The sequence below is a fragment of the Pongo abelii genome, chromosome 13, assembly GCF_028885655.2.
Source record: "Pongo abelii isolate AG06213 chromosome 13, NHGRI_mPonAbe1-v2.0_pri, whole genome shotgun sequence".
Classification (NCBI taxonomy): Eukaryota; Metazoa; Chordata; class Mammalia; order Primates; family Hominidae; genus Pongo; species Pongo abelii.
In genome coordinates this window covers 88894114-88919412 of record NC_071998.2, presented here as the reverse complement: position 1 = coordinate 88919412, position 25299 = coordinate 88894114, and the positions used below count along the sequence as shown (strand labels likewise).

The 25299-nt window shown below is 47.8% G+C and overlaps 1 protein-coding gene across 1 annotated transcript; it reads right to left on the bottom strand.

Annotated features, from left to right (window-relative positions):
- Positions 1 to 21486: 21486 nt before the first annotated feature.
- FOXE1 (forkhead box E1) lies at positions 21487 to 24969 on the bottom strand. Its single transcript, XM_002820017.5, has one exon. It carries the CDS (start codon positions 24277 to 24279, stop codon positions 23164 to 23166), a length of 1116 nt encoding a protein of 371 aa, XP_002820063.2. The 5' UTR covers positions 24280 to 24969; the 3' UTR covers positions 21487 to 23163.
- Positions 24970 to 25299: the final 330 nt, after the last annotated feature.

The window sequence follows — 25299 nt, the reverse complement described above, 5'->3', positions numbered from 1 at the left end:
TTGTGGCACAATTGTAGCCATTGAAATGTAAGGAGAGGTCCCGGGCACTGATGTTGAAATGTAAGCAGTCAAGCGGGTTGTCCAGGTGCAGTGCTCATGCCTGTAATCGCAACACTTTGGGAGGCAGAGGCAGGGGAATAGCTTCAGCTTGGGAGTTCAAAACCAGCATGGGCAACGTAGCAAGACTCTGTCTTTATGAAAAAAAAAAATTGTCCAGTGTGGTGGTGCATCACTGTAGTCCTAGCTACAGCCACTTGACAGGCAGAAATGGGAAGATCTCTTGAGCCCGGAAAGGTCAAGCCGCAGTGAGCCATGATATATTTTAAAAAAAAAAAAAAAAAGGTTGACTCAACTAGCACTTTTCTTTTGTGCCTTTTCATCCCTCTACTTCCTCCTGCCCTAGCTGCAGACATATGGCTGGAGCTCTGGCAACTCTATTGAAAAGACTAAGACAGAGGTATAGGGTCACACCCTGAAGATCACAGCTATAAAAGGGAAAGCTGTAAGGAGCCAGGTCCTTTTGGCATCATAGACTGCAATATTAACTCTGAACTCCTTTTGACGTCAGAGAAAATAACACTGTATCGTCAGGTTTCTGTTACTAGTGCATTTCCTACTTGATAATCAATATATGGATATATAATAGAGGAGTCTAATTGCTATAACAAATAGATGCCAATATGCATACTGACTCAAACATAATAGAGTTCTTTTTTCATAATGTACTGGGCAGGTAGAAGCAGACTGGTAGGTCAGTCTTCCTTCTTTCCCTCATTCAGACACTGGCTGATGAATGCTTTTTTTTTTTCTTTTTTCTTTTTTTTTTGAGATGGAGTCTCACTCTGTCACCCAGGCTGGAGTGCAGTGGCATGCTCTTGTGCCTCAGCCTCCCGAGCAGTTGGGATTATAGGCATGCGCCACCACGCCCAGCTAATTTTTGTATTTTTAGTAGAGATGGGGCTTCACCACATTGCCCAGACTGGTCTCGAACACCTGAGCTCCAGCAATCTGCCCATCTTGGCCTCCCAAAGTGCTGGGATTACAGGTGTGAACCACTGTACCCAGCCTAATGAATGCTCTTTCATCTTTAGTATGTGGCTTCCAGAGCCTGCAAGGACATCATCTCCATTCCAGGCAGCCATAAGAAGAAAGATCATAGGCTGGGTATGGTGGCTCACACCTGTAATCCTAACACTTTGGGAGGCTGAGGTGGGCAGATTGCCTGAGCTCAGGAGTTCAAGACCAGCCTGGATAACACGGTGAAACCTCGTCTCTACTAAAATACAAAAAATTAGCCAGTCGTGGTGGCGTTTGCCTGTAGTCCTAGCTACTTAGGAGGCTGAGGCAGGAGAATTGCTTGAACCTGTGAGATGGAGGTTGCAGTGAACTGAGATTGCGCCACTGCACTCTAGCCTGAGCGACAGAATGAGACTCCCTCAAAAAAAAAAAAAAAAAGAAAGAAAGAAGAAGAAAGATCATAGAGGAGCACATGGGAGAACATGGTGGTTTTAGGGACCAGGCTTAGAAGTGGCACTAGCACTTCTGCTTACATTTCATTGACTAGAGCTTAGTTGCCTCTAACTTCAGGGCTGGGGGCCTGGAAGGAGGAAGAGGAGACAGGAGCAGGAGCTGAAGAATGAGATCTAGCTGTACACCCAGGAAAAAGAGAACATGGATTGTGGAGGGCTGTTAGTTTCTGACATAGCTTATGACTTAGAAATTTGCAGGTAACCAACATAAGAGGAAGCTTAAACAGTTGGAAGTTGCTACCTCCTGAAAATAGGACTCAGAGGTAGAGCAGGCTAGGCCAAGGGACCACTGGCTTTTGTTAAAAAAAAAATCCTTTTAATACTGTTTTATTTTTATCTCTTTGTTTTTCTTGAGACAGGGTCTCACTTTGTCACTCAGGCTGGAGTGCAGTGGTGCAATCTTGACTCACTGCAACCTCTGCCCCCTGAGTTCAAGCGATTCTTGTGCCTCAGCCTACCAAGTAGCTGGGATTACAGGCATGCACCACCACGCCCGGCTAATCTTTGTGTTTTTAGTAGAGACAGGGTTTCACCATGTTGGCCAGGCTGGTCTCAAACTCCTGGCCTCAGATGATCCACCTGCCTTGGCCTCCCAAAGTGCTGGGATTACAGGCATGAGCCACTGTGCCCAGCCAATACTATTTTATTGTAAAAACACTTTATAAATATTACCTTGTAAAAAAAACCCTGCCAAATTAATTTATAAAAATAAAGCAAAAGGGCCGGGTGCAGTGGCTCATGCCTGTAATCCCAGCACTTTGGGAGGCCGAGGCGGATGGATCACCTGAGGTCAGGAGTTCAAGACTGGCCTGGCCAACATGGTGAAACCCCATCTCTACTAAAAAATACAAAAATTAGCCAGGAATGGTGGCACGCACCTGTAATCTCAGCTACTCAGGAGGCTGAGGCAGGAGAATTGCTTGAACCCGGGAGGCGGAGGTTGCAGTGAGCTGAGATTTTTGCCATTGCATTCCAGCCTGGGTGACAGGGCAAGACTCCGTCTCAAAAAAAAAAAAAAAAAGTTTCAGCTACATCTTCCTTTTGCATGCCTGTCTCTGCCTCTGCCACCAATCTCCCCAAGGGTGGGAACCCTTTCTTTTTTTCTTTTCTTTCTTTTTTTTTTTTTTTTTGAGACAGAGTCCCGCTCTGTTGCCCAGGCTGGAGTGCAGTGGTGTGATCTCGGCTCACTGCAACCACCTTCCTGGTTCAAGCGATTCTCCTGCTTCAGCCTCTTGAGTAGCTGGGACTATAGGTGCCCGCCACCACGCCTGGCTAATTTTTGTATTTTTTAGTAGAGATGAGGTGTCACTATGCTAGCCAGGCTGGTCTTGAACTTCTGACCTTGTGATCCGCCTGCCTCGGCCTCCCAAAGTGCTGGGATTACAGGTGTGATCCACAGCACCTGGCCATTTTTTTTGTATTTTTATTCAAGCCAGGGTTTTACCATATTGGTCAAGCTAGTCTCGAACTCCTGACCTCAGGTGAGCTACTTGCCTCTCCCTCCCAAAGTGCTGGGATTACAGGTGTGAGCCACTGCGCCCAGCTGGGTGAGAACCATTTCTTAGATCCCTCTTCTTTCTTCTTCTCCAGAGACCCACACAGGACCACATGCTGCTAAACACGCAGAAAAAAAGGTTGAACAGAAGGGCATTCTGCCCTCTTTGCTTGCAGTGGGCTCGCTCTCATCTAACAGCCACTTATTCTTCCCACGTGTCCAGCCTGGTAGATTTGTGCTGTAGCATGCACTGCTTCAGTCCTGAGAGACTGGCCAGATTCCAGGGCCCTTGTACTCACTGCTTGATGAAGCCAGAGGAATGCCTGCAGCGGATGAGCACATTCCCAACCAGTGTGCAAATGGTAATGAAATCACTGCAGCTTCCTGTGGGGAGTCAAACACCATGACCCTAACCCCAGCAAGAAGATGCTGATGGGTACATTAATAGACATGGATTTTCCAGGATGCAGAGTCCTTGCATTTCACTCTATCCTGGATCATTACCATTAAATTATAACGTTATCTTTGACTTTCAGTATTGTGAGATTGCATTTGCAAGAAAATGTTTTCTTAGATCTTCACTTGCTCAACAAGGAAATGGGATGCCGTGGGAAGTTATGAGTTCCCTGCTTGGGGTGCTGGATAACTGATTGGCAGGGATGTTGTGGAGGCGGAGAGGAGGACTCCAACCCCAGGATGCTAGGAGTCTTTAGTGCCCATTGTCCCTAGGACGCCACCAGAGGTACGCAATCTGATGCGGATTTCGCAACACAGCTTCTGAGGTTAGTGATGCAAGTTCATTCAGGAGAAAACTGTGTGGCTGGTGAGATGGACCCAGGCTGTTGAGGCTGCTGCTGGGGCTAGAAGGGTCTGACTCACACTTCACAGCCCCTGTCAGCATTTCAGAGGGAAGTGATGTTGTCTCTTGTTCTTCTTCCTCCGCTCATCCCCTAAGCCAGGTGTCTGGTCTTTAGCCCTTGTCTCTTTCATTGCACACAACCCCATGAGAAATCTCAGCCACACCCCAGCCTCAACCCCCATCTCTGTGATAACTCCTAACTCTGTCTACAGCCTTGACCTCATCCCTAAGCAACAGACTCATATAGCTAACAGTTTATTGGACATCTTCATCTCATTGTCCTACATTTCAAACATGGTGTATCTTAAATTGGGATGTTTTCTCCTGGCTTCAAATCTGAAGTCCCTCATCCAGCCAGCCACCCCATACAGAAACCTTCCTCCATCTCCCTCTTAAGCTCATTTCTACCTCGTGTGCAAGTCCTGTATATTCCACTTCTATGGTGTCTCTTTTTATTGGCCTTTTTCATTCTAGCTCTATTACCACTGATTTCCTTCCTGCCAGAGTGAGTATACTTCAACCCAAGTGGGACTCCACCTCCACCAGGTGGTCATTCCCCTCCAAAAAAAAAAAACAAGCATAAAACACAAAAAGACTGACAATACCAAGTGTTGACAAGAATATAGAGCAATGAGAACTCCTGTGCATTCCTGGTGGGCATGTACATGGGTAGAACAACTTTGGGAAACTAGTAGTATCTATCAAGTAGATATATGCATAGCCCACGACCCAGCAATTCCACTCCTAGATATGCAACAGATTTACCCCCAGAGGAGCACGTAAAGGCATGTGCAGGAAGGTTTATAGCTCCAAACTGGAAACTGCACAAAGCTCATCAACAATTGCAGTGCATCCATACAATGGGATATTAACCGGCAATGAGCAAGAACAAAGTGCATTTATGTCTAACAACATTGGGGAGTCTTGCAAACATATGTGGAGTGAAAAAAGCCACACACAAGAAAATAGCGAAAACTAGTTTATGATGTTAGGATGGTTATTTTTCTTGTATGTAAGTAGTTCCTGAAAGAGGCCAGAGTGGATCTCTGGAGTTTTAGTAATAATTTGTTGTTGTTGTTGTTTTAATCTGAGTGCTATTACATAAATGTGGTCAGTTTGTGAAAAATTTTGTACTTTTCTGTACATATGTTACATTTCAATAAAAACTTTACTAAAACACATCCACCTATGCATACACACTGAAAAAACAAAATCTCTTCCATGGTTCCTCACACCTGGAGGAGAAACTTCCAGACCCTAGCAGAACACTCATAGATCTCCATGATGTGACCCTGCCTGCCAGGCCACACCCTTCCCACCAGTACTGTGTGTGCCATGCACTAGACCATTCTCCTTGCTGATCTCTGTGATACTCCTTCAGCCTGAATCCCTCTGTCCACCTGGCTCTGTCTGAAGATGCCACCTCCTCCGTGAGGCCTCTTCTGATTTCTGAGACCACACATGGTGCTTTTCTCTCTCACACAGCTCTGAGCTCTCTCTGCTTGCATGCGTTCCCTTGACTGAAGGCAGTGTGCCATGAAAACGCAGCCCAGAGAGAGATTTGTGTGGTCTCAGAAATCAGGAGAGGCCTCACAGAGGAGGTGGCATCTTCAGACAGAGCCAGATGGACAGAAGAATTCCAGGCTGAAGGAAGAGCACAGAGACCTGCACAGAGAATGTGGAGTGGGCTGATAGATGGCACACATGCCCCAGGTGGGAAGGAGGTGGTCTGCTAGACAGGGTCACATCATGGAGGGCAGAAGGTAAACCTCCTCGAGGTGGCGGAAGTGGTGCCTGGTGCATCTTTGTAGACCCTCCTGGGGCCAGTGCTGTGCCTGGTACAGTGCTTGAGCTAACAAATGTTTGAGAAATGATTGAATGTATGCTCTGAGTTAAGCTGTAGTGCCAGAAAGTCAAGACACCCAGTGTGCCTACAAACAAGCTTCTGCCGAGAGCCAAGTCCCTTTGGAACCAAAGACATCCTGTAGTCCTTTATTGGCTGCTGACAGCCAGGTCGATGTAAATGTGTTGTGCAGCATTGTAGGCGTGTCCAATTAGACTCAGTGAGATGGAGCAGCCCAACTAACATGAATAAGCCGTGCAAATATGTGGTTAATGACCATGTCGCTCCATGTCAATTCTTAATCCCAGATAATTAGCAGATAGATAATTGGTGGAAGAAGGGGAGGTGCTGATGGATGGCCCATCATTTGGGTGAAGCTAATGATCCTCTATAGATTAAGACCCACCCTCTGTAAGTGTTGATGGCTCTTATTTGAAATGCTCCTTTTGAAAGGGCCTAGATCCAAGAAAAGGTGTCAGGAACTCCAGAGTTGGGCGTTGGCATCGGGACTAATTCCCTGGGCTGCTTCCATGAAAGGTGGGCTGACATGTCCCGCTGCTGCCAGCCTTCTGCAGGCAGCCAGAGTCCTGGACTACTCCTGACTTGCTGGGTAATCCCAAGGAGGGCCTTTTTCCTCTCTTAGTTTCATCATTTGTCTAATAGCAAAGAGCGGGAAGGCTGGGGTGGGTGTGCTGACTTGAGAATCCATTGTAGACGAGAGTTTCCCTCACCTGCCCCTCCTTAACCGCATTGGAGGTGTGTCATTCGCTGCCATTAAAATGGTTTGGGTGGCCTAGATGGCCTCAATGATAGGGTGCGGTGGAGGGGACATGCAGGGGTTGAAAGCAGACACCTGAGATGGAAGCTTGTGGTACCTTATGTGATTTGAGGCAGGGCCAGCTAGCCGTCCACCAGGATGGATGCATCTGGTGCCACAGTGTGAGTCATCACTGCACAATTGCTCAGCCAGCAACTCCATTTCCCAGGCCCCTTTGCACTAAGTCAGGTACAGTACAGTGTTTCCTGTTGTTGACAGCTGGCATTTGTTCTGATTGGCTGGGTGTCCACTCCGACTGGTTGGTGCGTGTGCTGAACTAGCCAAAAAGTATTTTTTTCTTTTTTTGGTTTTAAGGAGCAAAAAGTTTAATAGGCAAGAAAGAAGGAAGAAAAAAGAGACCAGCTCCCTCATACAAAGACAAGGGAGGAGGACTTGGAACAAAGAGAAACCCTGTGTGCAGCACAAAGGCAGTCCATTACATAGGGAAGCTGGAGGAGGCAGTGTCTGGTTTGCATAGGACCCAGGGGATTGGTTTGACCAGGTGTGTCATTCGTGTAGCCCATGAACAACCTGGCCTTCCCACCTTAGTCCTTTAATATGCAAATGTGGGTCGCCATGATGTTCTGAACACATGGTGTTATCTGGAGGTGGCCATCACACTTGGCACAGGTGGCGACAAGGGGAAGATGGCAGGAGTCGCCATACTGAGTGAACACAGTTTCTAATGGCCAACATTTGCATATCAAAGCTTGCCTGCCCGGCCCTTCTAGCCACCTTTTCTGTTAGAAAATAGATGGTTTGGGGGTTGTTTCTTATTACAGGAAAATTTCCACTGAGAACCTTTACCCTTACTGTCTGTCTGCCTAAAATAATTTCTCAGTAACTCCTGGATTATTCCCCCCTCAAAGAGAAGTAAACCTAATTGCTGTTAGGGGGTGTTGGATGACGAATCTTTCAAACTAGTTGAAAGTATTTCTAACATCACTCCTAGAGGTATGAATCCCTAAACAAGAAAGATATGATTTAGTTTTATCCATTTTGCATTTTTAATGAATGGAATCATAAGGCATGTATTCATCAGTGATTTTCTTTTTTATGCTCAGAGATTCACATGCATTGTAAGAAATAATACATGGAGATCCTATGTATCCTTTACCTAGTTTCACCCAAGGGTAGCATCTTGTAAAACAATAGTATAGTATCACAACCAGGATATACTTACATAGATCAATATCAGAACATGTCCAGCACCACTCATATTGCCTTTTTATGTTCACAGCCACTTCCCTCCCACCCACACCCACTCCTTAACTCTGGGCAATCACTAAGTTGTTCTCCATTTCTATAATTTTTTCATTTCACCAATGATATATAAATGTTATATATTGAAATAGGCTTTTTCCACTCAGCATAATTCCCTGAAGATTACAGATAAGTGTTGTATATATCAACAATTAATTCCTTTTAATTGCTGAGTAGTATTTCATGATATGGATGTACCACAGTTTAACCACTGATGTGCCATATTTAACCTGTTGAAGGACATCTGTTTATTCCCAGTATTATTTGTTGCTACTATGTGAATAAAGCTTCTATAAACATTTATGTACAAGTTTTAGTGTGAACATAAGTCTTCATTTCTCTGGAATAAATCCTCAGGTGTGCAACTAATGAACCCTGATTGATAGTGCTGTAGAAAGCCTGCAATGCCTTGTTCCTTTGGAGTGCCACCTGAATGCCTGTTAGAGGATGGGTGTAGAATTAAGAAATGGGTATGTGGATGAGTCTTCAGTGGGTGCCTGATATCCTAGAGACTTAGGGCTGTAAGAGTCTTCAAAAGTCATTTGGGGGCTGAGCACGGTGGCTCATGCCTGTAATCCCAGCACTTTGGGAGGCCGAGGTGGGTGGATCACTTGAGGTCAGGAGTTCGAGACCAGCCTGGCCAAATGGTGAAACCCTGTCTCTACTAAAAATACAAAGATTAGCCGGGTGTGGCGGTGCATGCCTGTAATCCTAGCTACTTGGGAGACTGAGACAGGAGAATCACACTCCAGCCTGGGGGACAGAGCAAGACCCTTGAAAAAAAAAAAAAAAAAAAAAAAAAAAAAAGTCATTTGGACCCAACCTCCACCCAGTGAATGAATTCCCTTACAACATCCCCACTGACTGCTTTTTCAACTCTGTTTGGACACCCCTCCGGAATGAAGAGCTTGTTACTGCCTGAGGCAGCTAGCTTCACCCTTGGCTGCCTCCAATTATCTGAAACTTCTATCTTTTATTAGCTGAAATCTGATGCTACACAGCATTGATCCTATCTATGCTCCCTCTCCTGCCTTCTCCACTCTGGAAACTCCTTAGACACTTCCAGAAACGGAAATGTACCCCAGACTGGCTTTCTTCAGGCTACACAAGTCTAATTCACCTAATTCCTTCTCCTGGGACACAGGTTGCAGCCACTGCCCCATTCCGTTTGTCTTCTATGACATAGTCCAGTTAATCAATGCCCATCAAAAAGTGTGAAGCTCATGGGCAATTCAGACACCCTGAGCAGGGCAAAGTCAGGTATGACCATCACCCCCTCACTCTGGGCACTGTATTTCTTTTAATGCTGCTGCAAATGAAGTTTATTATTATGGAAGCCTCATGACATTCCTGACTCACAGGGAGCTTAGCATTGGCTAAGCCTTTTAAACGCATGCTGTTACCCATTGTGGCTTCCCCAGCTAGTCCATGTGTTATTTGTTTTTTGAACTCATGGCCCTACTTTATAATATGGCATATCCTACCTAATTTTTCTATAGCATTGTCAGAATGATCTGGCTATGGAGTTAGGTAGTTTCTAGATTCCCTTTGTATTATTTGTTCTGAATATGCAGAAGAAGGGACTGTTAAGAAACACCGCCTGTCACTCAAACAGTGTTCAAACACATATTGGAGCAGAAGTCATGAGTGTAATAATGAAAAAACCTCAGTCCAGGTTGTAAGGTGTGTGTTATTCACAACCTTTTGGGAGCAGTTTATTCTAATTATAATGTTGGACTTAAAGGCCAGAAGAAAGTGGGTTGAATCTGCTGTTTTTTTTTTTTGTTTGTTTGTTTTTGTTTTAAAGAAAACTAGAAAACTTTACTGAAGTGACACTGGCATAAGGATAGATATATAGATCAATGGAATAGAATAGAGAGTCCAGAAATAAACCCATACACCTATGACTAATTTATTTTTGACAAGGGTACCAAGAGCATTCCATGGGAAAAACATTCTCCTCAACAAATGGTGCCATGACAATGGATATCCACATGCAAAATAATGAATCTGAACTCCTACCTCATACCATATACAAAAATTAATTTACTAGTCCTAACAGGCATATACACATGACTCTTCCTAACAGTAAAATACATATTTTTCTCAGGTGCACATGGCACATTCTCTGGGATAGACCATATATTAGGCCACAAAACAAGTCTTAATAGATTTTAACAAATAGATATCATACAAAGTATCTGCTCTGACCAAAACAGGATGAAGTTAGAAATCAATACAAGAAAACCAGGGCTGGGCATGGTGGGGTGGCTCATGCCTGTAATCCTAGCACTTTGGGAGACCGAGGTGGATGGATCACTTGAGGTCAGGAGTTCAAGACCAGCCTGGTCAATGTGGTGAAACCCCATCTCCACTAAAAATACAAAAATTAGCCAGACATGGTGGCCCAACCCTGTAATCCCAGCCAGTTGGAAGGCTGGGGCATGAGCATTGGTTGAGCCCAGGAGGTGGAGGTTGCAGTGAGTTGAGATGACACCGCTGCACTCCAGCCTGGGTGACAGAGTGAGACTCTGTCTTAAAACAAACAAACAAACAACCCCCCCCAAAAAAACCACAGAAAATTCATGAATCTATAGAAATTTAAAAACTCATTCTTAACCAATGGGTCAAAAAAGAAATCACTTATTTAGATATTAGGGATATTAGAAAATACTTGGAGACAAATGAAAATGAATATACAGCATACCCAAACTTATGGAATGCAGTGAAAACAGTGCTCAGAAGGAAAAATTATAGCTGTAAGTGACTGCATTAAAGATAAAGATCCCAAGTCGCTAACCTAATTTTACACCAAATTTTACTTTTTCTTTTCTTTTTTTTTTTTTTGAGATGGAGTTTTGCTCTTGTTGCCCAGGCTGGACTGCAATGGTGTGATCTTGGCTCACTACAACCTCTGCCTCCTGGGTTCAAGTGATTCTCCTGCCTCAGCCTCCTGAGCAGCTCGAATTACAGGCACCCACCACCATGCCCAGCTAATTTTTTTTATTTTTAGTAGAGATGGGGTTTCATCATGTCGGCCAGGCTGGTCTTGAACTCCTGACCTCAGATGATCCACCTGCCTCAGCCTCCCAAAGTGCTGGACTACAGGCGTGAGCCACCATGCCCAGCCCAAATTTTACTTTTACTAAAAGTAGAGCAAACTAAACCCAAAACTAGTAGAAGAAAGGAAATAATCAAGGTTAAAGTGGAGGTTAAAAAATAGAGAATAGTAAAACAGTAGAGAAAAATGAATGTAACCAAAAGTTGGATCTTTGAAAAGATCAACATAATGAACAAACCTTTAGCTAGACTGACAAAGAGAAAATAAAGATGGTTCACAAATAACTAAATGCAGAAGTGAAAGTGGAGACATTACCACCAACCTCACAGAGATTAAAAAAAAAAAGATTATAAGAGAATACTATGAGCAGTTGTATGCCAATGCATTAGACAACCTAGAAGAAATGGACAAACTTCTTGAAATACACAAATTACTTAAACTGACTCAAGAAGAAATAGAAAAATCTCAACAGATCTCTAACAAGTAAAGAGATTGAAACAGTGATCAAAAACCTCCCAACAAAGATAAGTCTGGTATCAGATGGCTTCACTGGTGAATTCTATCAACTATTTAAAGAAGAATTAAAACCAATTCTTACCAAACTCTTCAATAAAATTGAAGAAGAAGGAACACTTCCTAATTCATTCCATGAGGGCAATATTTCTCTGATACCAAAGCTAGATAGACATTACAAGAAAATTACAGACAAATATTCCTTTTGAATATAGATGCAAAAATTCTCAACAAAATATTAATAGATAAAATCCTAGAGCAAATTAAAAGGATTTTCAACATGATCAAGTGAGATTTATCTCAGGAATGCAAGGATGGTTCAACATAAGAAAATCAATCAGTCAATCAATCCATCACTTTTATACAATGAAGAGGGGAAGAAACTGCATGATCATCTCAATGCAGAAAAGGATGTTGCATTATTTGACAAAATCTTACATCCTTTCATGATGAAAAACTCTGAGAAAACTAGGAATAGAGAGAAAATTCCTCAAAATGATAAGGGGCATTTATTTAAAAGTTCAGTTAACATCAGACTCAGTGGTCAAAAACTGAAAGCTTTCTTCCTAATAATAGGAACAAGAGAAGAATGCTTGCTTCATGCTGTCCAACATTGTACTGGAAATTCTAGCCAGAGCTATCAGAAAAGCAAAAGAAATAAATGCACCCAAACTGGAAAGGAAGAGGTAAAACTATCTCTATTCACAGATGACATGATCTTATATGTAGAAAATCCCGAAGAATCCACAAGGTTACTAGAGCTATTAAACAAATTCAACAAAGTTGCAAAATACAATATCAACATAGAAAATCAGCTGTAAGAAGGAAATTAGAAAAGTAATTCCATCTACAATAGCAGCTAAAAGAATGAAATACATTAGCAGCTAAACGAATGAAAGAATAGGAATGCATCTAACCAAGGGAGTGAAAGACATAGACTGAAACATTGCTGAAAGAAATTAAAGGCACAAATAAATGGAAAAACATCCCTGATCATGGATAGAAAGACAATATTGTTAAGATGTCTATTCACCCAAAGTGATCTACAGATTCAATGCAATCAAAATTCCAACAGAAACCGAAACAGCGATCCTTACATCCACATGAAACTGCATTTTGAATAGCCAAAACAAATCTTGAAAAAGAGAAAAAACTTGAAAGCTTCACACTACCCAACTTTGAAACTTACTACAATGCTACAGCAATTAAAACAATACTGGCAGTCCAGGCGCAGTGGCTCAAGTCTGTAATTCAAGGACTTTGGGAGGCTGATGTGGGAGGATCACTTGAAGCCAGGAGTTTGAGACCAGCCTGATCTTGCAATATAGTGAGACCCTATCTCTACAAAAATAGAAGACAAAAACAACAACAAAAAATGGGTATGGTGGTGTGTACCTGTAGTCCTAGCTACTCAGGAGCCTGAGGCAGAAAGATCCCTTGAGCTCAGGAGTTTGAGGCTGCAGTGAACTATGATTGTGCCACCACACTGCAGCCTGGGAAATAGAGCAAGACCCTGTCTGTAAGAAAAGGAAAAAAAAAAAAAAAAAAAAAAAGACATATACACCAATAAAATAGGACAAAGATCCCAGAAATAAACCCTTATGTATATAGTTAATTGATTTGCTCAAGGATGCCATAAGGGAAAGTACAATGTTTTCAGTAAATGGTGTTGAGACAAGCAGATATATCATGCAGAAGAATGAACTTGATCCTTTACACCATATACAAAAAAGAACTCAAAATGAATCAAAGACCTAAACTGAAGAGCTAAAGCTATACGACTTTTAGATGAAAAATTTGGGAAAATCTTCGTGACATTGGATTTGACAATGACTTCATGGGTATAACAGTAAAAGAGTAGAAAACAAACAAAAAAGAAAAATTGAACTTTATCAAGGTTAAGAACTTCTGTGCATCAAAGAATACTATCAAAAAGTGAAAAAGATGACCTAGTAAATGAGAGAAAATAATTGTAAAGCATATACCTGATAAGGAATTAATATTCAAAATACATAAAGAACATCTAAAACTCAGTAACAATAAAACAACCTAATTCAAAAATGGGCAAAGGACTTGAATAGACATTTTTCCAAAGAAAATATACAAATGGCCACTAAGCACATGAAAAAATGCTCAACATTATTAGTCACTAGGGAAATGCAAATCATAACCACAATGAGATACCTCTGCACACTTACCAGGATGGTTATAAGAAAACAGAAACAAACAAACAAAACCCCAGAAAATAACAAGTGCTGGTAAGAATGTGGAGAAACTGGAATCCTCATGCATTGCTGGCGGGAATGCAAAATGGTGCAGTCACTGTGGGAAAGTTTGGTGGTTTCTCAAAAGATTAAACATAGAGCTGGGCACAGTGGCATGCACCTACTAAGAAGCTCTGGACCCAGACTGCCTGGCTTCAACTCTGCTCTCACTGTTTCCTAGTTCATAGTCACTACCTCCATAGGGGATTTTCGGGGGGCACTAAGACTTCTCAGGTGTCAAAGCCAGGACTTAAACCGGTGCTTTTCTCACGAAGGCAGACAGCCTCCTGGGAAGCTGCAAAGTATCAACAAAAGTAAGATTTGACAGTTATGAAGAGTACAGCAGGCTGTGGCTCATGCCTGTAATCCCAGCACTTTGAGAGGCTGAGGCGGGCAGATCACCTGAGGTCAGGAGTTCGAGATCAGCCTGGCCAACATGGCAAAACCCCATCTCTACTAAAAATACAAAAAATAGCCGGGTGTAATGGTGGGCGCCTGTAATCCCAGCTACTTAGGAGGCTGAGACAGGAGAATCGCTTGAACTCAGAAGGTGTAGGTTGCAGTGAGCCTAGGTCACACCACTGCACTCCAGCCTGGACCACAGTGTGAGACTCCATCTCAAAAAAAAAAAAAAAAAAAAAAAAAGAGTACAGCAGAGGCTTCAGGCTCGTTTCGTGCCTGTGTGTAGTCTGCAGGGGGCAGTGGGAGCAGACTTAGTTTCCTGAGGCTGAATTTAGGAAGAAATTTTCAAAATGAGGCCCAGAAGTCCCTTGCTGAGAAAACAAGGCTTCCATCAGGGGATCATTCTCTGGTCTAGCCAAACTTGCAGTTCCGGGAAAGCTGCTTATGTTTATTGTAGTTTGGTTTTGGGTGGAAAGGCTGTTTTGGTTCTAGAGTTTTGCTTTCCTCTTGGCCCAGCTGCAGGCCCAGACGGGTCCTTGTTGGAAGTCAGCCCTCCTCCCCGAAAGGAGGAAAGGCCCTCCTGTCTGTGGTCGGCGGCATTGTACTTGCTGGATTCCAGGCTGTCAGTCTCATGGGTGAGCTCCCGGGATGCTTAGCCTGCAGATTGTTTTGTTAGTTTTCTCCTGCAATTAATTTGGAAATTACCCAGCTACCCACAGCCTCTCCCAGGTGTTCTGTAAACTACAGGCCTGCTCCTGCAGCTTTCGCCTTGGTGGAACCAACCCTGGCTGAAGCTGGGAGGGTTCTGGGTGGGGTGACAGGAGTCCCACAATGGCAGGGCTTGTTTTTAGCAAATGCCAGTTCCCTTCAGCTTGGTCACTAACCATCCTACTTTGTTGGATCCGAAGCAACTGGACCCACATACTCAAAGACACTATCTTTAAGCCTTACGTGTCCTATGGAGATAAGCCGGGGGCATATGGAGGATCCACCCTGCTCAGAGGCTTGAAGCCAGAGGATTCCCAAGCTCCAGTCAACACTAACAGGCGATTCTCCCAGCCTCCTGATTCCCACATCCAGGGAGGAAGGGGCCTCAGATTTCTGGTTCATCTTACTGAGGATTTGTTACACCCGGGTTGAGGGTTGATCCCTCCTGTGTGCAATGGTCACATGACTTGAGCTCATTACCCCCTTTTCTTGGACCTTAGTTTCCTTGCCTGAAAAGGGTGCATTTGAAACCTGCTGCTTCCCAGGGGAGCTGTGAGGATCCAAAGAGATAACACCTGTGAAAATGGCTGGTACTCCCTGAACAAAGTGGCTTTTGGAAAATGTTGGGATTATTATTAGTTTTGTTCCTGCTGAGCCCCTGGAGCTGTGGAAGGGCCCTGAACTAGGGTCTACAATGGTAACTCACTGTTACCATGGAAAGTTACTTTCTCTGGTTTCTCTTCCATAAAACAAGGGGTAGGACTAGATAGTCTGTTAGCTGCACATTTATTTATAAGAAGCCAAGAGAGGTCTCAAAGGGAATACATCAAGAATCAGTTTTCCCCTGCCCTGTCATGGTCACTTTCTGTATCAGTTAGGATACATTTGTTTGTTGTTGTTATTGTGATTGTTGTTTTTGAGACAGAGTCTGGCTCTGTCGCCCAGGCTGGAGTTCAGTGGTGCAATCTCGGCTTACGGCAACCTCTGCCTCCCGGGTTCAGGTGATTCTCCTGCCTCAGCCTCCTGAGTAGCTGGGATTACAGGCATGCGCCACCATGCCCTCCCCTATTTTTTGTTAAGACCAAATAAATGTGTTCCAGAAGTCCACAGCAGACTTTCCTGAACATCTCATTGGCCCAGAAAGTATCCTGTACCTGTTTCCAAATCAATCTCTGACAAGAGTGATAGGATAGTGACTGCGCTTACCTTATGCAAGTCAAGATTCACCGCCAAGGGATAAGACAACAACCAACTGAACCTGAACAAAATCAGGGTCTTTCGAGCAAAGAAGAAGTGAAGAAAATGGGTGGGTAGACAACTAGCAGTGTCTGGCACACTTTCTTCTCAAAATAAGCTGATATTTATATGCCAGAAAGAGGGTGGATTGTTTCATGCCTGTCTGGAGTTACCTGCTGGACAGTTGTCCTCAACATGGTCCACCCTTGGCCCTGCCATCAAAAGCCCTGAGCACAGTCCCCAGGAGAGGATACCATTCTTTATGAGCACCTATGCAGGGAAAATGAAGGCAGACCCCACTTCACACAAGGTAGAATAGTTGTGTGAGGTTTTGATAAAAATTTGGGATAAAAGAATGTGTTGGCCGGGCACGGTGGCTCACGCCTGTAATCCCAGCACTTTGGGAGGCTGAGGTGTGCGGGTCACCTGATGTCAGGAGTTCGAGACCAGCCTCAACATGGAGAAACCCCGTCTCCACTAAAAATACAAAATTAGCCAGGTATAGTGGTGCATGCCTGTAATCTCAGCTACTCGGGAGGCTGAGGCAGGAGAATTGCTTGAACCTGGGAGGTGGAGTTTGCAGTGAGCCGAGATTGCGCCATTGCACTCCAGCCTGGGCAACAAGAGTGAAACTCCATCTCAAAAAAAAAAAAAGAATGTGTTATGATGTGGGAGTGGAAATTTTTGAAAACATTCATATTAAATGTAGTTTTTTTCATACTGTGAGAAACCCTTCACAGGACTGCTCATGGAAACGCCATGTTCCTAATTGCACTCCCTGGTCCCGAGGTCTGGGCCTCCGTGAGAGACTGACATGGTCTGGCTGGGCTTTGAGCTGGGTCACGCATTGGCTGCTGTAGGGAAAACTGCCAAGGGAGCAGGGGAGGAAGCAGGGGGTCCTGTTAGGGGCTGGCACTGTGATCCGGGAGAGATGACAGGGTCCTACAGGGCTGGCGGCTGTGGAGGCATGGCATGGGGTTAGGTGGTTCCTGGAAAGGGAATGGTCAGGGCAAATTCATGATGACAGGAACACATGGGAGTGTCAGGGAACAGCAAATGGTGTGTTGGCTGCAGCCTAGGGGTGTGGGAAGGCAGCTATGGGAGACGCGGCTGGCAAGAAGGTGGACATAAGGATGACCGAGGGTCCCAAGTGCCAGATGAGGCACTGAAGCGTTCTACTGCAGACGGCAGGGAGCTTTCTCCACAGGACTGGAGCTCAGCTTCAGGGAGACAAGCTGGCAGCAGGGACAGAATGGAGGCAGGAGTACTCTTGGGAGGCCCTGGCTGACTGCTGGGGCCGTGAGCGGAGGTGGGAGTTGAGTCCTGGGAGGTGGTGGCTCTCAATTTATTGCCTGGTTGCAGAGCACCTCCATGCCTGAGAAACCATGACTGGGGCTCTGCCCTGACCACCCTCACTTGAGAAGCTGCTCCAGGTTCTCAGATAGCGAGATAAACCGGTGCTCTGCCTCATGGCTGAGATCCACCCTGATTCTGGCTTCCCAATCTCTTCCTCACCCTGGCAGGGGCTGACAGCTGTTCCCTGGGTCTCTGACTAGGTGCTTCCTGGTTAACCCTTCTGGGCTGAGCTGGAAATCCGAGCTTCCGCTCTCAGAAGAGGGAGTGTGGGGCTGGCAGAGGGGTTCGGGAACTCCACAGGGAGCAGACAGCATTCCTCTTTTGAGGCCAAGCATTGAGGACCATGCCAGGGGCTCTGCAAAGGCTGGCTTTGGCCTCAGCCAGGGAGAGGAGATGCTGAGAGAGGGCAGGGGCAGAAGAGCAGAACTCACTAAGGGCATTCCTTCTCGCCCCTACTCTGCCTGTCCATCCCATTTAAAATTTTGTTCACTGCTTAGTTTGGCCTGAGGAGCACTAACTACACTACTTTCTCTCGAGGTAGTTCTAAGCTATTTACTTAACAGGTAAGTCCATTCCTCAAGCTGCAGTCCATCTCCACTGCTTAGCCCCTACCTTCACATCCTCACCAGATTACTTTTACTTCCATATTACCTTCATTAAGATGATAATCAAATGCAGTCTCCATTGGGGGAGGCATAGGTTCTAGTCCAGCTTGGACACTTATAACTGTCATATCATGGGCAAGTCACACAGCCCTTCTTTGGCTCTATGGAGGCTCCACACACACTCACAATATTCTTATTTATTCCTATTGGGAACTTATACAAGCAATGAGATGAAAGTCCTGGTTCTCCCCATATGGTGCAATGTGATCCTGGGAACATGCTTTCCCAATCTGGGCCCCTTCCCCATCCTTCATGGTACATGCCCCTGTCTGAACTGCTTTTCATCAGGGACATATTCCCCCAGCTATCTTGTCATGTCTACCCTCAGGAACAGGCTGAGCACACACAGAAAGTCAAGCTCATATGTGTTCGAGGCAGGGGAGGGTTCCTTAGGGCACTGAGGACCTTAGGCTTTCTACTAGAGGATCCCTCGGCCCAGACTGACTTGGAGACAGGGACCTCTTCCAGTTGGCCATTGTGTCCTGAACAGAAAGCTTAATTTTTCTCCTAAACCCTCAACTACCTCAGACTTGGGGCTGGAGCTGAGGGGTCAGAGGCAAAGTTTATTCTATACTCAGGCAATTGACTGTTGCTAAGGGAGGGTATAGAGCTCAAACCCAAGGTCCCTACAGTGCCTCAGCCTGGAGTCAGGACGTGGCTTCCTGCCCTGGCTCTGTCACCCCAGCTTTCAAGATGTTTTCAGATATACTCTTGTTGAATGTCATTGTCCACAGTCACCCATACAGCTGGAAACAGGAGATGAGGTGCAGTCTAAGGGCTAGGATTCCAAGACTCAGAAAGTACTCAAAGGAGGAGATGAAGCACTCCACCCCAGCTCTGTCCCCTTGCCACGCTACCCTTTCTGCTCTCTGTAGTCAGAGCCACAAGACAGCGCTGGAGTGCTAGCTGGGGTTCCCGGCCAGAAACAGGAGGCTTCTAAAAGTTATTCTGGCATCTCTAATCTCAATAACACATTTTTTTCAAAGTTCTTCCTCTTTGCCCAGGGCATAGGAATCACCTAAGGGTCTTATAGAAAGGCAGGTTCTGGTCTAGGAGGTCTGGGGTGAGGCTAAAGAACCAGTATTTCTAGCAAGCTCCCAGGGAATGTCCTTGCAGCTGACCTCCATCTCTTGTATAAACCAACAGGGAGGGCTTTCCTCCCTTTGTCCCCAGGCCTTGCTCGTGGCCCTTGCAGAAGCGCATCTTGCATTCAAGTGACCAAAAGAAGAGGCGTTAGAAAATGTGAAAGGGTAAAAGGGGACCTGCACCCAGTTTTATAGGTGGGGAAACAGGCCCACTCCATGCCAGAAGGAATTTGTTCAAGACCTCACAGCAATTTAGTGACAAAGTCAAGACTCAGGCCTCCTGTATAGGGGAAAAGACAAAAGCAAAAACAAACTCCAGAAAAGATATATACTTAAGCGTTAACTGCGCATTCTCTGGGCCAACTATGGGTTCCCCCCACCCCAGCCTTTTTTTTTTTCTGTTATTTCCCTCCCTCTTTATTTTTCTTACCTGTTATTTCTTTTAAAACAATGAACACGTACTGATTTTGTAATAAGAAAAAATTTTAGTAAAAGAAAATTCTCACAAAGTTCTTAGTAAATGAGATTATGTTGATGAATGTGTTTGGTAAACTGTATCTCCACAGGGCAGCTCCAAGTCATGGGTGTGCAGTTGGGCTCAAACCGTACAGAAGTCATTTCGAGGACGTTATCCTTACTCTTCTCGGAGCCCACATCGCCCAGATGAGGAAGGCCACCGCTGCCGCCAACGCCGACTACCGTGAGCAGCTTCCTGCTCCCCCGTCGTCGCCTCTGCGGTCGGGGCACTTCCCCCAAAGCGCTGGCCGCAGGAATCTTTCCCCTTAAATCGGGGAAGAAGGTTCTCTAATCCATTTTCGCGGTGAACGACCTCGGGCCAAGTCTGCTTTTGTTGCTGGTTCCCTAAGCTTAATTGCAAGCAAAGTTAATTTGAAAGAAAATACATGATACAGCTCTAGGGCGAATTCTAACGAGCCTTGGGCAATTAGGGAAGAACGCGTCTAATTATCCATAGCCCGGGGACGCCTGCACACGACGCTGGCGGGTGCAGGGCCCGGAGAGGGACAAACGATTTTTCTGTGTTCATAAAATGAAGAAGAAAAAATAAAAAAGAAAGGCACCTCCAGTCTCTGAGCCCCCAGATGAGGGACTGGGAGGGGTTTGCAAATTCCTAGGGTTAGAAGGTTCCAAGACATACAGCAGAATGTTCTCAGGATCCCGCAGTCATGCGGGCTAGGGGGGCCGCCTGCGACTCCACTGTGGGTGAGGTCCCGGGCGGCGCGCACCGTCTCCGAGGTACTCGCTCCCCTGCGCGGCGCCCATTCCCACCCGGCCCGGGCGGTGCGCGAGCTCTTGGTGTCGTCGGCTGGCGGGAGGCCGAGAAGGGCTGTCGCTCTGTCTTCAATGCCTTGATCCCAACCCTCGCGCATCTATGTCTGTGGTCCCTTGGGGCTCCTGAAGCACACACCCAGGTCCCTCCCCGCAGCCTACTCTCTCTCCTGGTCCTGACCCTCGCCTTTGGCACAATCTTACCTGTCCCGCAAGTTGACAAGTAGAATGGGGGACGAAAACGCCCGCTCTTTCCCACCCTGTCTTTCTCCTTCCCGGGGCTTTATTGCGACACTCCAGGAGGCTTTGTTACAAGGCAGCGCTTATTTAAAGCCTTTCAGCCCTGCTATGCTCTGCGCTTTACAGTTTACAAAGAGCTTTTCACCTCTCCTCTCAAGAGAGGTGAAACTTCAGGAAAATTATCTGAGGTAGCAGTCACAAATTCCCATTTCACAAATGACGACCCGAGAGGAGAAGGGACTGGCTTAAGATTAATGGTGCTGTCAAAGCACTGGACTTGCTAATTAGGAAACAGAGAAAGGCTCAACTCTGGCACTAAGGGCAAAACCCAGCCTTCTCCAGCACCAGCCCCACACCTGGGCTCTTCTGCAGCCCAGAACAAAACTCCTGGGTGGAGGACTCTTACTTTCCCATTCTTCCCAACCAGGCAAGTCATCCTGACCTTTGCACCTGGGACAGCCAGCTTGTCTAGCTGAATGAAGGAGAACCCTTGAACTCCATACCTGCAAAGATTCTTAGGGAGAGGAGGGCGGCCCAATACCTGCACTCTTCAAGGTCACAAGGCTGGGTCTGGAATTTGGGCCAACAGGTGGCAGGGTCAGCGCTCAAGTGCTTCCAGGTACCACTACCAAAGCCAGGAAGGGCCAGCACCAAGACCTGCACTGCGCAATACAGTGTTGCTGCTGAACACCTAGCAGGTGACTAGTCCACATTTAGAGAAGCTGTAAGTGTAAAACACACTCCAAATTGTAAAGCCTTCATGTGAAAGGACAGTAAAACATCTCAATTTTTACGTTGATTATATGTTGAAATCATAATATTTTTGATATGTTGGGTTAAGTATATCATTCAAATTAACCTCACCTGTTTCTTTTTACTTTATTAATGTGGCTACTAGAAAATTTAAAATTACATATGTGGTTTGCACCATATTTCTAATGGAGAGCACTGATTTATACAAATCCCCATTTGGACTGAACCAAGTTCACATGTCTTCATGAACAGGATAGTGCAGTCCCAAAAATAAAAAATAAAAATTACCAGTTGTTTTCATACAATCTTCTTTTTCACACCCCAGCCTTTCCCTATTAAGTTTATACAGAAAGAGGCTGAGTTTCTCTTGCCATAACTCACTTGCTCAAAGATTTTTATTAAAACAGTCCATCTGAACACTCCAGTTTACCTGAAAGCTGTGAATGGAGCCTCTGAAATATTTAATGCTGAAAGTTTTTGCTCCAGAATCGAAACTCAAAGATTTCTCAAGGGAAAGGGGGAGAGTTATTGGACTTTCTCTAATTTTAGTGAGCCTGCTACTTAAGCAAGATACAAAATGAAATTAAAATTCCAGTTTCTTTCTAAAGCTCACTTTACTGACTGCCCCAACTTAATTTTTCTCTTTCCTTTTTGCATGGGGAAGACTGCTGAGGTGTAGCAGGGGGTGCTGGGGATGGAAGAGCCCTCCCCAGCTACTGAAAGGTGTCACCAACGGGCTCCCTGAGTCCTCTCATCTCCTTAAACTTTAGTTCACCCATTGGGTCCAGGGCTGCGTGATGACAAGAAACAGTGGACAAATGAACGAATGTATTTCTAACTGCCTTATAATGGAAAACCAGATTTATGACTGGGCAGTAACAGCCATGAAATTACCAGCACATCCTGCTCAAAAGTTCAGTAAGTTATGATATAATTGCTGCCTGGAGCCAATCCTGGGACTTTAGGTTAGACGCTTGGCCATGAACTCTTTTCCGTTCCCTAGAACAGCGGCTAGGCTTTGGGTGGCTACTCAGAGGCCCTGGGTGGCCCACCATTGCTGCCAAATACGCAGGGCAGCATCCAAGATGATGGGGCCCTGAATGATAACCCGGGGGCGGTGGATAGAGTCCTGCAGCCCTCTCATGTAACAGATCGGGGAGACTGAAGGTTCAGGTGATAGGACTGGAGTGCTGAAGCACAGTTCAACTCGGAGCTAGGTCTCAAGTTCTCAGAGACAGGGAAAACCAGCCCAGGTCAACCAGAGCAGAGATTTCTCCAATTTAAAGAAGAAGAAAAGGCTATTTCTTTTGCAAATTTGTTCTCCTCACTTTAAGAAGAAAGGCGCTGCCGGAGCCTTTTATTGTAGTAACGCAGTTAAAGGCACTAGAGGCCGAACCGCGTAAAAAGGCCCGAGTTTCCGGCAGCACATGGAAGGCTGAAACTGATTCCCCACAATTTGGATCCTGGTCTCTGGTGTTGACACTACGCTGCCCTCTGGTCACCGCCAAGGACCCTCCCCAAAAGAATGCCAGAAAGCATCCCCTTTGGGGGCTTCGCTCCATCGAGAGTCCCTGTGCCAGTCCAAGGGCTCTGGCTGCCTCGCCCCACCTCCTCCCATTTACAGAGTACACCGGATGCCTACGCTGTGCGCGAGGAGACCGAGCCTCTGTGGCCTGCTCGGTCTTTTCCACATGGGTCCCAATTGAGTCCTCTCTCCATTCCTGTTCTCAGGTTGCGGGGAACGTGTGAACAGCCGATGTGTCTGAGTTTTCGTCCCTACGCTCGGCTCACATGGCGGACACGAACCGATCTATCCCACCGGGATAGGCGGCAGCATGGCGAGCATGGTAGGCGCCTGCACTGGCACCTCCGAGCTGCCCGCCAGGGTTGTAGCAGGGCCCCAGCGCTCCGAACTGGCCGGGCGACGTGCGCCCGTAGAAGTCCACCGTGGTCTCCACGCCACCACTGCTGCCGCCCGCCGGGGGCGAAGCGGGTCCCGCCAGACGGCCAGCAGCGGCAAAAATCGCACTGCCGGCGCCCTGCGGGTACGCGCCGTCGGGGCCCGCGTAGGCAGCCGCATAGGCCGAGGGGTTGGCCGGCCGGGCCCCGGTGCAGCCTGCCGGCTGGTAGCCGGTGGTGGTAGCGGGGGCGCCGGCGGAGGCAAAGGCGCAAGAGCCGCCGGGCCCCGACGGTGCGGGCCCCAGCTCTGGGCTGAGCGGCCGCTCAGGAACCAGGCCGAAGACGCGGCAAGGGCCGGGCGACGCCGCAGGGTAGTAGACTGGAGGCGGCGCGGCCAGCGACGGCGGCGCGTAGCCTGCATAGACGGCGCCCGGGTAGGGGGGGCGCGCGGCGGGCACCGCGCCGGGGAAGATGGCGGCGGCGGCGGCGGCGGCGGCGGCTGCGGCGGCTGCAGCGTCGTGCATGTAAGCCGGGTAGGTGGAGAGGTCCGAGCGCTTGAAGCGCTTGCGGCGGCGCAGGAAGCTGCCGCTCTCGAACATGTCCTCCGCGTTGGGGTCGAGCGCCCAGTAGTTGCCCTTACCCGGGCGGCCGGCCTCGCGCGGGATCTTGAGGAAGCAGTCGTTGAGTGTGAGGTTGTGGCGGATGCTGTTCTGCCACTTTTTGGGGTTGTCGCGGTAGAAGGGGAAGCGCTCGGTGATGAACTTGTAGATGCCGCCCAGGGTGAGACGGCGCTCGGGCGCGTGCGCGATGGCCATGGCGATGAGAGCGATGTAGCTGTAGGGCGGCTTCCCGCGCTGCAGGGGGCGCTTGCGGCGCCGCCCGCCCGCCCCGCGGCCCGCGGCCTCCCCTGGGACCCCGGCCCCTTCTGCGGTCTCGCCGCGCTCTTCCTTCACCGCAGCCAGCACCTCCGGCTGCGGCGGCGGCGGCCCGCTCTCGGCAGTCATGGCGTGGCCGTCCCGCACCCCCGGGCTCTGGATCCCCGCGGCTGTCGGGGGGCGGGGGCGGGCCTGGCGTCCCCGGAACGGACGCTCGGCCCTTCTGCGAAGAGCTCAGGGGATCGTCGCGGGCTGGCCCCGAGAGCCCAGCGGCCCAGGCTGGCGCGCGCTGGAGGCTTGGCGTCCGTCGTCTGGGGCTGGCGCGGTGCAGACAGAGGCTCGGGAGTGACCCGCCAGCCGACGGCTCAGCCCGCGTGGTGCAGCTCGAGGCGGGCAGCGGCGGTGGCCTCGCGACCGGGACTGGACTCTGGTCGCCGATTGAAGGGTCCCTTGCGCGCTGGTGCCGGGCGGTCGAGGGGTCCGGAAGTGACCCTTGGGTTGGGGTGGCTGCAGCTGCTCTGTGGTGCCCGCTGGTTTAGGATTACTACCTAGGTTGTGCGCGCAGAAGAGGCTTCGGGTTCGAAGGCCAGAGCAAGGGCAGTTAGTACAGGCGCTGGGCGATCTAGCGGGGGCCGCCCATGCCCTGCCCCCGAGGCCAAGGCGGCGGTAAGCGCCACGGGCAGAGAGGCGAGGCGGGGGCAGCGACGTCGGGGCGCGGGCCCAGGCGGGACGACCTGAGGCTGGTCCTCTCCACGGCGTGGGTCTCCAGCTCTGCGGACCGCTGGCGAGGCGCTCCCCTGCACACACCGGGACCGGCTCCTCCCTCCGCCGGCTTCCCCTCCTTAAAGGCGCCAGGAAGCGTGGGGCGGCACCGGTTCCCTGCCCGCCTCCCGACTGCCCGCCCCCCGGGGCCCGGGCGCACCTCACCAGGTAGGAGCAGCTGTGGCGGCGTGTTAGGAGCCCCACAACGTCAGGGCGGGGAGGGCGCTTGGAGATCCCCCGGGTCGGCCCCCTCCGCGCCCGGATCGACTGAGGCCGGGAGAGTTCAGGAACCGGCTCGGGAGACCTCAGCGCCCGAACTCGGAGTTTTCGGACTTTTCAGGCCTCTGCCAACGGCTGGGACTCGCAGGTGAAAGGACCGGCTCGTCT

Excerpts from the sequence above, each read along its gene's own strand:
- FOXE1 (XM_002820017.5), bottom strand. The coding sequence starts at position 24,279 with ATGACTGCCGAGAGCGGGCCGCCGCCGCCGCAGCCGGAGGTGCTGGCT.